Raw genomic sequence first — 15,315 nt, forward strand, 5'->3', positions numbered from 1 at the left:
CCTTGTGAATTGTAAAGAGCTGACTCATTCTATGTTACCGAAGTAAAATGCCGAGTCATATTATGTTGCGGAATGAACTATGAGCCACGGCTCTCATAGGTCATAATACGTTGTCTTTCATTGGCACTGTACACTGGCATTCTGACATCCTCTGAATTTCGTGCCATAGACAGCGGACGCCAGCTTTAGTGCTAATGGGATATATAATGCTTTCGCATTAAAAACCAACTCAGAGGACCAGCGCCTTTTTGGGTCGAACACCTGCATCTCACCAAACACCGGAGTTCCAGCATGGGCTTTTGTTAGCTGCAAAACTGGTCATAAGTAAGCAAAAAGGAGCAATAACTGTCCAACTCTCGATAAGCATCTCAACAATGTTCTTAGGGAAAGATAAATGAAGAGGCGAGTGAAAGGAGGAGAAAAAGGCACCTGGGGATCAACATTTCACACAGCACACGGGCGTCAGTCGCGTTTCACGTTCACCGAAAAGCGGCCAAGATTTGCAGTGGCAACCATGGAGAAAGAAAGACAGGAGTGGTTTTGCCAATACTACACCTGGTAGAAAAGCGTGGCAGAAGTAGTACTTAGAGATCATGCGGTTCTTGTCTGGGTGCTCTTAAAAACAGCCAAAACACAGTTAAGACAAAGTATCAGGTGACTTCACAAAAAATGATGCTGAAGCCGCTGTTTTCCGAAATCTTGATGCCGGCTGTGTCATCAGCAGAGGAGAGGTGCTTAAGTGATCGAGGGAAAGTGAGAGCGCACTGTGGGAACAAGGATCTTGATGCGAGAGTAAAGCACTTGCTTCCCATTGGTCGGTGCTAAGCATCTATGGGGGAAAACTTCCCGAGGAATAAGGAAGAAAGTGGTGAGGGATGAAGCCATCGATCGAGAGTAAGGCCAGTTTCACATGCTGCGATTTTCCCTCCCCAAAGCTGCTTACAGTTGATCTGTGACAGGAGAGAGCGTTGGTCTAGCCGTATAGCCGCAGACGGCTTGCTATAGGTTTCCGTTCAGTTGGAATTCAATCATAGCGGCGGTACGCTCAATTTGCGACTGACAAGTGCAGACCGCCATCGACGCTGTGATGTCGTGCGATGTGCTGTCACGTGAAGGACTGGCTGCAGCAGAAGTAGATCTGTTTACTCTAATGATATGAATATTGCCTTGCATCTCAAAGTATGCACGATTATAACATCAACACATTCTGTGTTGCGAATTACTGTTGCGTTTAACCATCGGTTGCCTATGCGACACCAAGCAATCCTGTGTGCCACTCCAAATGAATTCACTGGGTATGCACTGCATATGTGAAAGCACTTACTGAAAATCGCACCGCAACATCAGCAACGATACTGAACGTTTTAGGTTCCAGTCGCAGCATGTGAAATGGGCCGGGCGGTAACCGTCGTGGCAATTTCTTCCCGTCCTCCACAGCTGCAACCCTGCCCACAACATGGCACCTGCTGGGAAAGCTCTGACATGCAGGAGCCATCCCGCTGCACGCCAAATTTGATAGCGAATAGCCTCTACGCTATATGGCAGCTTTTAAACTGCGGCATCAGCGGCTCACTGTTCATTTTGAAATGAAACGCCCATTCTCATATTTTGAAGGTCGAATCGACGACACGACTTCAGCGCATAGCTCTGTCCCAAAGTATAGTGTACTGCCCAAAGCTGTAGATTTTAAAAGTAAATCTGACTCCGTTCGCTGATGGCCCCATTCGGTTCAGCGCCACTCCAAGCGCGCCCACATGCTGAAACCGCTTTAATAGAAAGCCAGGCCTGGGAGTAAGCCTCGATTTAACAGGACAGCATTTGACCAAATGCTCTCTTCCTTTGCCCTAAATCGAATGCCCAATCGCTTGTCTTGCGTTATTTCAATACAAAACAGCATCCACGTTTGAGCAGAGTTCATTTTATTATTTAGGTCTGCTGTTTGTGAGCAATGAAATATGCAAAAACATATCTAAAGGCAATAACAAAACAAAATAAAAACAAGTCAAGCAAATATACTTCTTACTTAGCACCATCAAATGAAAACCGGGCATGCTACTGCCCAGTTTTGCATGAAAGACAGAACCGTGTTGTATGTTATGACCTGACCCAAATTACAGGCCCTATATATCCTTTTTTCTTTTATAACAATAGTAACAACAGTACAATATTACTGCTCTGCAATGTACAACCATCAAGGAATCTGCTCGAGGTGCTGCCTTGCAAACACTTCATTAGACGGATGAGCTAAGTTTAATCTGTACTGACATGACAAAATGAACAAATGAGAATGCTCTGCATGAAGATTTCTAGATATATAAAATGTAAAAGGTGAATCTGAAACAAACATCCTCCACTAACAAAGTGTTTCCAAATTTAAAGCAAAAGCAGAGTGACCATAACCATTAAAATGCCAATCAGCATGAACTCCTACACACAAGCTACAAGTGTGCAATCTTAGTGAATATCAAAGTGAAAATGACTGAATGTCATCCCAAAAACATGCACAGGGCTACTTAGAAGGTGAGCTCATGCCAAAAAAAATTTGGCAATCACTTCACACTACACACAATCTTCCCTTTCATTTGTACAGTGCATGGGCAAGACTGAAATGATAAATCAGGCAGTTGCTGCGTGGAAAAGTCCATCATGCAACAAAAAATCAAAATCAGTGACATCCACGGGGTAACCATGTCACACTTCCCTTTCCTCCATGTGCTGCTTTATACAAAAGAATCAGATCATCTTTGGATAAGACATGGCATTGCGCTGGCACTAGACTGACCTGGCAGTTGAGCAGCATGGCCCCAATGAATCAACCTCCGCTCACTGGAACACATATGGATACTCAGGAAAGTTACCTATCAAACATGACACACCTAAACACACAAGCAAGCAAGAGTGAAATGGTATCCACCACAAAGTTATTTTTCATTATGAACAATGCCAATCAACGTTTCATAACAACGTACTGTTATAACCACCTCACTTTTGGACGCTGCAATCTCATGCTGGGATTAAGGCAACTGCATGAGAAACTAATGCAACGACACACAGTTGGTGTTACTCATTTTCATGCCGCCGATTTGTCTCACGTTTCTTAAACTGCCGTTTGATTTCCCTCCATCAAATATGCCCTCGCTAAATTTTAACCTTATAACTGCAAGTAAAATAGCCTTGCCCAAAGTTATTGAATTTCTCATGGAACCAGATAAGTCTAAAGGTTTAGTGAGATTAAAGGTGATTAAGCAGTACGACATTCAAAAAAAGAGAAAGCCGCTAGCAAGCTGATGAAACTTCTCTCCAAATGTCAATGTGAAAATTCGCTTACCAAACAGTTCTGCCAGAAATGAGAAAGCACACATGAATGGCAATGCAGAATGGCTGCTTTAAGTTTAGGCATTGGATAACAAACAACAAAAAAACAGAGAGGAAGGTAGCCAGATTCAGTACGTTATTTTTATCAATAAAACGTCTAAACATTAATTACTAATTAGTCACAAGGGATCGATAAAGTAAAAATGAAAGCTGAAGCAGAAACAGGCTAAACGATTCAAATAAATGAGAGTTGGCTCTAAGTTTCAGACACCAGTGCTTCATGTTGAGCCCACTGCTACTCCTTAACTAAGATAACTACCTGCGCACCATACATGCACACTCTCTGAACTCGTTCCAACTCCACAGGGAGGAGAATAAGACAGCAGTAACATATGAATGCATTTTCAGTTCCTAAAACTATTCACTAATAATCACCAACTGCACCATATCAGGCTTGTTTTTTGCTAGCAGTGCCCACAGTTACTTATTAAAGCACCCTTAGGCACTGTGAATGTAGACAATATGTTGCTTTAAATGCTTCTGCGCATCAGAAAACTGTTGTGATTTACACTGCATACTTGCGATGTACTTGAACTAAATCTAGCACTGCCTACTGCAAAACATAAGCCATATTACGAGTTCTACCACTTCACCCAAAGAATTTTCATGTGCTTAAAAGTACACAGTAGTGAAGGCCTACTTTGATCAAGAGGCCTGGCTGAACGATGAGGCAATGGCACAGTCTTCGTGACGTGCCACAGTTACTGACCACACGTTGTTGGACTTTCAAGACAACAAAGCCAATAAGACTGTTAGGAACATCAAATCTTGCTTGTGAGAGCAATGACTGGCCGCAGGGAAGGGACACATCTTTTACTGCATGGCTAGTAGTCCATCGAGTATATCTCTCAACTTCCATGGAGAAAAATAGAATAAGCTGAGTAGACTTACTCTGAGTCCAGTGCAAAGTACTGCATGACATAAGAGATGACATAAAGCATCTTGACCTATCGCCCAAGCAATTTTCATGTACTCAAAATATATATAGTAGTAAAGGTCTTCTTGGCTTGGCCTGGCTGAACAATGAGGCAACGGCACAGTCTTTGTAATGAGCCCCTCGTCTAAACCATGTTGTTGGACTTCCATGAACGCAAAGCCAACTGGACTATCGAGAAGGCAAGCCTTGAACGACTGTAGAGGAGTGCCACATCTTTCCATACACGGTTAATTTTTCAACACAAGGTTAGTCCTTCCAGGAGAGCTCTCGGCCACCGTGATGAGAAATACGACAATTTGAGTTCTGTCGCACCAACGGACATGACCCACGGTTGCAATAGTGTCAGGAGCAGGTGGGCTTGGCTAATGCCATGGGTGTACTGTGCGAAAAAATATGGTTGCCAGAGTGCCTGGCGCAAAGCAGTCAGCAGGCGGCCGCACTGCTGCGCGCCCAGTGGCGCTCCAGGTAAGCGGACAGGGACTCTGGCGGGCGGCAGAACTCGGTCTGGCCGTTGCGCACCCGGGTCCAGCGCTTGCCCTCCGCATCGTAGCCTGTGACCGCCACAAACAAAACAAATCAGGCTTGCACCAGTTATGAGGTATTTTAATGCAGAAGTTTATTCACAATGCTCATACCTAGTCTCCATTTGTTTCTTGCTCTCATCAAGCAGTAATCTCTAACAGCAGCTAATTTCTAAACGTTCTTGGTAATATCATTATATGGTAACGTAATAATAATTCGTAATGTAATAAAGTAAGACTAATGATGTAGTAATAATACTAATTGGACACAGAAAACTCCATCTAATCTTTGTCCTTAGTAAAATCTGAACACTTGGCCTTTTCTGGCTAGGTTGAAATTCAATAAGAAGAAAAGACATTCATTTTCAAGAAATTTGGAGTTTTAAGTGGAATTTTTTTTTTCTGTAAAATGATTCATACGTGTGATTTTCACGATGTAAAGAGAATTTGCAGCCCAGCAGTGGCCGCTAGAAGCAGACAGTGGTGAGGTCTAGCCATAGGGGTCCACGAAAAAAAAAGCATTTGATGTAAAATGCACGGGCCGCATTGAAGGGATGAGTAAAGATGCCGGTCAAAGGACATGTGCCCATTAATGCTTTCAGAACATGGAACCCCTGAAAACCTCAGCTTTCTCACTGCTTTCAGGTGTGGCCTAACACCAACAGCTGCACTGTGCAGGCCAAGCAGGGTAGAAGAGAGCACGCCCTTTGGTCACAGCCACCACAGACACCACTCACTGTGCGCGAGCAGGCTCATGTACTGGCAGAGGGCGTGCAGCAGCAGGCGCTCGAAGCTCGTCGCCAGCTGGTAGCGTTGCTCCCCCAGGGGCTCTTGCTCAAAGCTTACGCACAGCTGCGACTCGAGCAGGCACAGGGTGCCCTGCATACCCCCAACAACAAAAGAAACCGCCCACTCAGCGAATCAGCAACAGTAAGGAAGGCGGCATAGATGTCTCAGAGAAGGAAATACTTGTTACGACTTCATTCAGGAGCCTAAATTCATAATTACTACCAAATTTTAAGGATGCTTCAATGTGAGACAAAGGCCTAAACTTTGTCCTGCCTTTTAGTTTCATGTCCACATCCTAAATGAGCTGGCAACCATGGATTTAGGAAGCCAGTTCTAATTAGCCCAAACAACACATTTAAGCGTTCATTAAGGAAGACTATAAAGCCCCACACCTACAAATCTACTTCCATGCAAGCTTGAATTCCTTTAAATCGGCCCGTCTCCTTTATATTTATTTTTTCTGATACCAATGGACTTCAGAAGCTTTTTCTAAATTCAAATGTTTATATCTTTGGGATTTCTATGTTTTTCATTTCAATTGTAACTGTGCTTTGTTTGCAGTGTTCAAATTCTGATTTCAAACTGCTTGTGATTCAGGTGAAACCCATTAGATGAGACAAATTTCATTGAATGCTTACATATTTAACATCCCGTGCTTAACATTCAAATTCCTCAAAATATATCCCTGAAATGCAATGTTATGCACATAACTGAACTGTTCAAGTGTGTATGGTTAAAAACAGTGGTATTTTCTTCTAGTTTGACTAAATAGAAACTGCCTGCAAGACTACTGCAGCAGCCAGGTGAAAAAGAATAAGCCAAGAAGACTACTTTAATTCAAAGGCCCTCAAGATGACCAGATTGAAAAGTGCACCAGAAACAACGGCCCTTCAGCAAACCACTCCATCTAGGTATGAGTGCATAACCAAAGATCTTTGATGATACCAGTTGCAAACTCTGCCTCGAAACCAGCTGTTCCCTATGGCTACTTCACAGAAATTAGCAAATGGAGGTGCCAGCTCGGACCGGCAAATAAAAATTATCATTGTTTGTTGTCATCAACTCCACAAATACTGGTAGTTAATGGTATTGTAAAGCATGTACGATTTAACATCCAAAAGCTTCATGTGGGCTATGAGAGGCAGTGTTCTCGAGGGGTCCAGAATAATTTTTACCACATAGAGCTCTTTAACGTGCACCAGCGTAGTTATCAACCATCTCACGTAACTTGTATTAACTTGTACACAGTTTACTTTGCTGTCCACAGGAGCTGTGACAGTTCCCTAGCCTCCAAGTTTTAGCCCCATCAGAACGTCTGATTTCAGTACATGGGCAGGCTCTATGGGGACTTTCAAAACTGGTATACTCAGAGCTGTGTGCACAGCATGGTTGCTTGCTGACCAGTCAACTCCCTGCAATATCCCAACTCCCACTGTTTATGCCGCAGCCACTCACCAGGGGGACACGCTGCTTGCGCAGCACGCTTCGCAGGGCTGCGTCGAGCCTCTGGAAGCAACAACCGTCAACGGGAAGGCTACCGCCAGTACCTTCCGCAGTGGCCGCATCCGGCTCCCGGTCTTCAAGCTCCTGTTGGAGCTGTCCTCTGCAGTTGAGCACTTCGTCCCAGACCTGCGTGGCGAGTCGATGTGCTCCAACGACGACCAGCAAAATGGTGATGTTGTGGCGACGCGTAGTGCTCTAAGTGCACCGGTGCACTGGTGAATGAAAGGCAGGCTAGGTGGTCTAACATCCAAGGTCTTGAAACAGGCCCCCAGGAACAAAAAAAAACACAAGTGCGAACTAGCCACTTCTAGTGAAAACCAGAAAGCTGCTAGTTGTTGGTGCATGTCACGCCTTCTTTCTTGTCCTGTTGTCGATAGTATTTGTCAAGGTGTGAGACACACCTGCACATCTTACCCCCAAGGTTCTACCTGCAATGATAGCAAAGACAGGCCAATGCCAAGGCCAAGTGTTTTCAATTCCTGGCCTCAAATCCCGACACATCGCTAGCATTAGGGTTCTAACAGTAGTAAGCTTTTCAATAAAAGCACCAAACTCAAAAGGCACTTTTATTTGAAGGTGCTATAACAAAACAGCATCTGTGCATAGAATTACGATGCTGTTGCATGTGTTACTTTGTTTTTTTCTTTTTTTTCACACTGCACAGGGCAGAACCGCGACTGTGACCAAATCATTAAAAGCTCACACTTGCGAAAATGTGGAAACAAGCACCAAAAATATCTACTGAAACCTAATGAAGTTCCATGAATACAACAGGTCTCCCTTGTAGTATTTGCTCTAACGTAGCATCTGCACAACTGCTCTGTCCATTCCGGAATGCATGCTTCGAAAGCAAGGGGCCAATAAGTGGCAAAGGACACGGAGATGTGCATACAGAGAGGAAATAAGCTTCATATGAACTTTCACACAACTGAAATTGAGAAATACACCAATATCAATACTCATTTCACGCTGAAATTATTACAAAATTCGTACCACAGTGGCATCAGAGAACAAATACCATACAATAACCAGGTATCAAACTCTAAGAATGCATCAGAAGTACATGATTATTGAATTGCTCCCTCTACCTGTGTACCATGAGTGTCTGTGGCTGCACGCAGATGTGTGCAAGCGTTACATCTGCAAAGTGTAGCTAATGGCTTAACCACCACTTTCAGCACAAACAACGCACACTTCCATACATACACACAAACCCCCCCCCCCCCCCCAACATATACCACCCTACTTCAATATCATGTATCTGTAAACATGAACAGATCTCTTTCTGCCAATCTCAAGAACCCTTTCCATTGTTACTACTGGGGACAAAACTCTGCTGGTCGCGTGAGCAGCTAATTAGCTGACCTACAAAGACCATATCTGAAGAAGCGATAGTCATACTCATGGGCTTGGACGTGTGGCAGTGTAGTGAAATAAGGTGACAGAAATGATGGCTGCGCACTTAGACTACTTTCCATGCATTCCAGAGACCTATATCCCCAACAGTACATTATTTAAACTCAATTAAAGCAAACTAAACCTAAAAGCAAAGCATTGACTCCCACCTCGTGGTTGTCCGGGTCGGCTAGCAACCGAGAGAAGGCGGAAACCGACCGGTGCACAAAGTCGTCAATGCTCAGCTGTCCACCAGCATCCTCCTCTTCCTCCGCCAGGGTGTGCAGGAAGCGCTCTGCATTTGCGCATGAGCACGCATCCTGTCAAAAAGCCCCTGCAAGCCAGCTTCGGCACAAATTCAGTCCATTAGCATCAGGCACAGAGTGTGCCCTACAACCGCTGGGAGAGCCAAAGACATGATTCATTTCACTTGGAAAAGGATCGTACATGCCACAGGCTCACAAAGATGTTTCACTCGGATAGCCCATCATCATCACCAGGCTGACTATGCCCACTGCAGGACAAAGGCCTCTCCATACCTCACCTATTAACCCTGTCCTCGGTTTGTTCATATAGGAGCTTGTGGCCAAGCACTATACCAGGGTGGTCAAATCCTGTTCTGGTGAGGGAATACATTGTCAGTTCTGGTCACCAAGATCAGGCCACAGCCCAGGTCTGGTCATGGAATTCCATCGACACAGGGTTTTGTAGCGATAGCTGCATTACAGTAGAATTTTGAGCCTTCAGCGTGACGGCGTGCAACCCTGTGGCGGCACGCAACCCTGTGGCGGCACGAAACCCTGTGGCGGTGTTGCCAAGCTGTCCAATGTTGGTCGCGTGGTGCGGAGCAGCTGCAGGCGGCACGGTGCCATGGCTGATCACGTAATTGGTCACGTGACCAAGTTCCACTCGGCCAGCTGTAGCTATCGCGTCACTCCGGGTTTAACGAGAGCTAACTAAACCACCGGCATTTTTTTTTTTTACCCAGTGGAGAATTACGGGATTTGAGCCGCGGTCCTCTTGAGCCGCGGATGCTCAACCTGTACACCATCGCTGCCCCTGCGCCATCTCAGACCAGACTAGGACAAGTGCTATCATCAAAAATTTCGGCAGCGTTTTCCGCCTGCCCTTAGCAAGTTTGAGCTGCCGAGAATTTAATCTTTCCTGGTCTCTATCTACCATCAGTCTGCCTCTAAAGTTTACAAGAAGTACCATGAACATCGTGGTGACAGAACATACACGGAGAAGAACACATGACTGCAGTAATGGTGAGGAAGCTGCTACTTGGACACAGGCGAGTTATGTGCAGCTCCAGCTTTTGAGTAAGCCAAGCAATTAAATGCACAGCTGTGCTAAAGATTCCTCTTATTTCATCCCAACTGTCATGCATGATTACTATTAACTGCATAAAACAATGGAGAGCCTTATAAAGGATGTAGTTATCTGATTTCTCAAAGTTTTAAGGAAGTAATACAGCAGAACCCTACTAAATTAAAGTGGCTCGGACCAGCCAATGCGTTTTCTATATCAGTTGTTGGCGAATACATGGCTCTGAGGATGTTCTCTGGTAATTAATTGGCTACTTATCAAACACAGTGATAAAAGAAGCACTCACAAATACCTGCCATCCTGCTCTTATTGTCCCTTTATGTGATAATTATTTATTTTCAGTTATCACATCCCATGTTATCACGTTTTCGATTTTGTGTAAATCTTTAAGTACACTGTTTGCACAAATACAATGCGGCTATGAATATAACACAAGTCTGATTTCAAGTGAAAGCAAAAGTGTTGCATGAAGACAGAGTCGAGTCATTTTCAGCGTCTTTTACGAGGCAACAGCGTCATTTACGAGGCAACAGTTAAACGTGCAACACAATCGAGGCACGGCGGTACCGCTCACGCTTCCCTGTGCTTCGCACTGCAGTGCTGCAAACGTTTGCCCCTTTTCTTCCCTTCCCTACTCTTCACTGCATTTTTACTGTCTTCTCTTCCTCAGGGACCCGCGTCTCCTTCTTTCTGCGTTCATAGCCAGATTTACTTTTTTTTTTCCCGTACGCGCCGCGCGCTTTGCCTCACGGCCCCAAGGACTTTAATAAGGTTACTTCGAACCTTCTGAGCTTGGTGGTGAAGCTATCGCAAAGAGCCGGCCTTGCGCATGCCACTTTTTCATCATTCCGCGGGAGGTACGTCGCCACGACCAGACTTTCTTTACTATAGCAGTTTTTTTGCAAAAAATCTTTACTATAATAAAAAAAAAAATGTACGGTCGTCTATGGGAGGCAAAATGGGACCGCAGTCTCGCTTTACTATATCCGAGTTTACTAAACCGAGGTTCTACTGTATTCAAAAGAGCATTTTCAAGTAGTGCAACAAACTCCAAAAGTAAATCTATATGAATTTGGAAAACCTGAACTCCTGTAGCTGACTAAGAAGATGCAGCAAAGCCTTATAAGTGAAAAAAAAAGGGCACAAGACCCTTCCATCTAATACTTCCACAAAGACACTCACTAAAACAAAGTACATATGAGTGAAATTTGCGCCTAATCTAACCACAGTGAACATGTCTAAAATAACATCTTCAAAGTGTACAGGCAAGTACAAAGGGCAGACAGCAATTCTGAGCTGTCTCTATTTGTACACAGGGAAGACAAGAAGTGCTTCAAACATCACACTTCCATGCTATCTCAGCTTCCTCAGCCTTTTTTTATCACACACTTCAAAGCATGCACACAGAACGAAAGGGGGTCAGGTGATCCTCACATTCCGATGCCTGCACTCAAAAGTGTTGGACTTGGTTGACTCACTGACAAAGCAAGCAAAAGGGAGCAAGATAAAGGACACAGATGGGTTAGAAGAAAGGAAGAAAAGTATTCAGGGTGGCAGGTGATTTGTAACACACACAAAGAGGCAAGGAAGGCGAAAGCAACTCCTCTGCACACTGCAGTTCATGTCCACATACATCTCTTCCGCATCTGTTCCCTGTGCCTGAATACAAAGAACAGCATGTGCAACACTTTCAATGCTCACAGCAAGCGGGCACCGAGTCCTTGCTCCTTGGTTTCACAACACCATAGGCTTCATTAGTAATATAATTCATTTAAGCATACCAGAGCCTGCACATACTTATACTAGTATACCCAAGAGGTACGGCCCATCAAGGGTTCTGCAATAAAGTGAAAATCAGTGCAGCGATTTCGGCAGGAGCCTTTATATCAGCTTTTCCACCAGCATAGGCTCACCAACTCTTTGCATAAGTAGATGCTTGTTTTGCACTGCAAAGAGCCAAGTACCGGCTACCATGTGGGGTCCACACTGCTGAACACTGTAATCATCTTTAGTTTTCTCTCAGTCACTTGTGGCACACAGCATACTGCCATTGAGCACCAACGTACTGCTAAAACACACACACTGAATCTTCATATGTAAATCTAATGGTACTTCATGACAGCCTTATAGGACAACTGCACCACTTTTTGAGAATTCTGCGATATTCCAAGGATTCCAAGAATTCCAAGGATTAAAATCTACATAAGCTGTCAATAAAGCACGAAAGTATTTTTGCGCTAGCTTTGAAAATGGTGACGTAATTGCCGATTAAGGCTCATGCTTCTCCTCACAGCATCGGAAAAGTGCAGAGAAGCTCGGTAATGGCAACACGAACAGAGAGATTTCTAATTTCCTGTGCCTTAGCCCATGCCCTGCGGTGCGTAATCAGATGCCACAAAACAATAGTAAGTGGGCTTTGCCTTTTGGTGTTTTTTTTTCCTTTAAAGCGAGTGCTTCTGTGTTCAAAATGTACTGGCACCGTAGACAACATCGTCATGCAGCCCTCACTCGGCACAGTGCGCTGCAGAGAAACCTGAAAGCCATCGCAGTTTCAATCTGCGATTACATGCACCAATTTCAAATGCTAGCCAAAAAGACTTTGTGTGCTTTACCTCCAAGTTTGACACTTTCGGCCCCTTCAAGCTCGTCGAATTCTAAAACCTCTACAGTTGCCCATTAACACTTTATTTGGGTAAATATTGCATGCTTTCCACCTCAGAGCCCCTTTGTCATAAGACACAAGTCCAAAGCTCACGTATCCTTCTACCACCTTCCAGTTAAAGTGAATGTAGTGCGTGAACACATAGAAAGAAACACCAGTATGATGACAGCAGTCACTAGTGGGACAGTGAACAGTTTGCTTCTGAGCGACACAATTCTCGGTTAACAAGCTCCGCGTACCATTGTCAAGGCGCCGTCCTTTCCTGGTGGACCGGTGTTTCCCACCACGTGAACTGAGCCCAAGCACATCGCCACACGCAGTGGGCGTTGTCCGGCGCATGACCCGCCGACGTGGCACCAAACCAGACAACTGGTGCAAGTGGCCATCCAGTGGCGCGGGCTCCTCGCCTTCATCGTGGCTGGTGAACCTGTAGGTGGGTCCCAAACAAGGAGGCACAACGATGAAGTTCAAAAGAGCCAGGGCACTTTATCTGATGCCACTTAATGCAAGAAATGCAAGATTCATAGAGTCTACCGGGCACCCTCTGAAGCACACCCCTACATGCCTGGTTCGGCTACATAGTCCTGTATTCTACCGTGGAATCTACAGCACCAGCCGTAAGACCTTAGCTGAATTAATTGAATTATTGAATTAATTCAGTCAATGGAACATAATTCAAATTAACTCTATTTCCACCTGCCACAGTGGGCAGGTGGCAAAGTGGGGAGAGCAAAAACATCCTCTCCACTTTTAGGGGAGAGGAAGTTAGAGAAAACGAGAGGGAGAGGGCAAGGGGGTCAGGTGGCCGTATTGGATTTCGCTGATTCACATGAGCGCAACTGGACTTTTTCTTGTGGCTGACAATGTAGATTCCACAGCCAAATTCAGGCACTAAGCCTGAAATCTCTCTTCCTTTGTTGTTATTAAAGCATAAATTGCTTCCTACAGTTGCTCTTCAACTTTTACATGCTCGGTCTCCTGCGTCTGCTCATTTCTGTCCATTTGACCACCTGCACAGGTGCACCAGTGTAATCGTCACTCTATCCCTGTTTTGCACCTGTGCTTATCCTGTGTGCAGAATGCACGTATGCAGATTTCGAAAAACAGTGAAACAAGGTGATGCCTTTTATACAATTAACATGTAGTTGATTAACAATTAACACATACATGGAGCCCACCTCGCCAGTGCTGGCTCAAGAATTACCTGGATAACAGATAAGCACCAACATGCAAGCACAGAAGATAGGCCTGAAGAACGAGGAGGTAACTATACTATGAATACCTAGACATAGCACGTTTTAGACTCCAAGCCTTTTACTTATTTCACACGGAGTACAGAGTGCCAGACAAGCAAACGTAGTTGCTATATGTTTTGGTATGGTTTTTTTTCGGTTTAACGTCCCAAAGCGACTCAGGCTATGAGGGATGCCATATAGTGAAGGGCTCCGGAAATTTACACCACCTGGGGTTCTTTAACGTGCACTGACATCGCACAGTACACGGGCCTCTAGAATTTCGCCTTCATCGAAATTCGACCGCCGCGGCCGGGATCGAACCCGCGTCTTTCGGGTCAGCAGCCGATTACTTTATGTTTTGCTTCATGGTCAAAATGCAAATTCTGCTTCATGGTCAAATTCATTGTAACAGAAAGAAATGACACCAGCATTCAGCATATTGCAGTGGGGTGTAGTTTCGCCGGTGCGAACGCTGGGGCAGCTGCATTCTTTGTAATGATCATGCAACAGTGCACGCATGCGTCCTCCCTCTTTTTTATTAATTAAAACATCTTGTGCACGGCCGCGATTACGAAAAAAAAATTGACATCTAGGTTTGATATGCGCCCCAAGTGCTCTGTTGCAGCGGTGTCAACGCCAGCACAATGAGCATATAAACAACCGGCCGAGAGCGCGCCTGCAATCACTATACTTAACCATCACTAACGAAGATAAACTACAACATACACTGCAAGGTGTGCTCGAACTACGAATAATTCACAAATAAAAAGTTGAAATTAAAACAATACATCAGTGCTGGCAATAATTCTTCCACCACTCTAGATCTAGCCTGACGTCGCTATGCAACCGAGAAAAAAAAAATTAGGGACAATTTTTCTGCAGAATTAACCGACTTTACGTTCTCACTGGATGTTCCCAAGACAAGCGGCAAAGGGAAGTAAGCAGCATTCCGAACGCTGCAAACAGGACATGAACATTCGGAAAAGCAGGCTTTCGCGTACTGCATAATAGCGTGCACAATGTCTTGCTTTCTGTGCGCTGTTTAGCTACACTGCAATATTTATATTCCTTTCCGCTCGAGCTCCTATTCAGGTAACGCCTCGTTTTCGCACCATCACTTCGCGCACAGTCACGGCTAGCGTCGTCCTGACCTTCACCTCCGCAGGTGCACGACTAGAACGACTATGTCGCAACGATCGACACGATGTGGCTCCCCGGCGAGACCAGTGTCCAGTCGCGCGCTCCGCGGGCCCTAGTAACAGCTGCCTTGCAGCGACCACCACAGCGAAACTCAGTGGAATCGCGCGACCGACGGTACTCACCCGTCAAGGACATCGTAGCTGGCTGTTCCGTTGAACGGGTCCTTCACATTCGCTCCATTTCGAATAACTCCCATGGTGCGGTAACAATTTTCGTGCGACGAGCGGCAATTTCGAACTATAACAAAACCAAATTATTCCAGCGCACCCCAAGCACAAGCTCCGCGCGACTGCCCACCGTTACCTAACTGCAACAGCAGCGAAAGCTCTCCGCGGGCCCTAATCAGCGTGTAAACAAACTTCCTGCTAT

At 45.1% G+C, this 15,315-nt stretch overlaps 1 protein-coding gene across 1 annotated transcript; it reads right to left on the bottom strand.

Annotated features, from left to right (window-relative positions):
* Window positions 1-1,898: 1,898 nt before the first annotated feature.
* LOC144109954 (R3H domain-containing protein 4-like) lies at window positions 1,899-15,301 on the bottom strand. The gene is made up of 6 exons (XM_077642737.1): window positions 15,069-15,301; window positions 12,751-12,938; window positions 8,691-8,815; window positions 7,078-7,251; window positions 5,571-5,712; window positions 1,899-4,863 (listed from the first exon to the last, which is right to left on the bottom strand). The coding sequence occupies exons 1-6, from the start codon at window positions 15,140-15,142 to the stop codon at window positions 4,736-4,738; spliced, it is 831 nt and encodes a 276-aa protein (XP_077498863.1). The 5' UTR covers window positions 15,143-15,301; the 3' UTR covers window positions 1,899-4,735.
* Window positions 15,302-15,315: the final 14 nt, after the last annotated feature.

The sequence above is a fragment of the Amblyomma americanum genome, chromosome 11, assembly GCF_052857255.1.
Source record: "Amblyomma americanum isolate KBUSLIRL-KWMA chromosome 11, ASM5285725v1, whole genome shotgun sequence".
Classification (NCBI taxonomy): Eukaryota; Metazoa; Arthropoda; class Arachnida; order Ixodida; family Ixodidae; genus Amblyomma; species Amblyomma americanum.

What these genes read in the sequence shown, in the direction of transcription:
- LOC144109954 (XM_077642737.1), bottom strand. Translation starts at nt 15,142, where the DNA reads ATGGGAGTTATTCGAAATGGAGCGAATGTGAAGGACCCGTTCAACGGA. An exon ending in GCAAGCAGCGTGTCCCCCTG is followed by an intron (nt 5,713 to 7,077) that starts GTGAGTGGCTGC and finishes GGGGGTATGCAG; the next exon opens with GGCACCCTGTGCCTGCTCGA. An exon ending in CATGAGCCTGCTCGCGCACA is followed by an intron (nt 4,864 to 5,570) that starts GTGAGTGGTGTC and finishes TGGCGGTCACAG; the next exon opens with GCTACGATGCGGAGGGCAAG.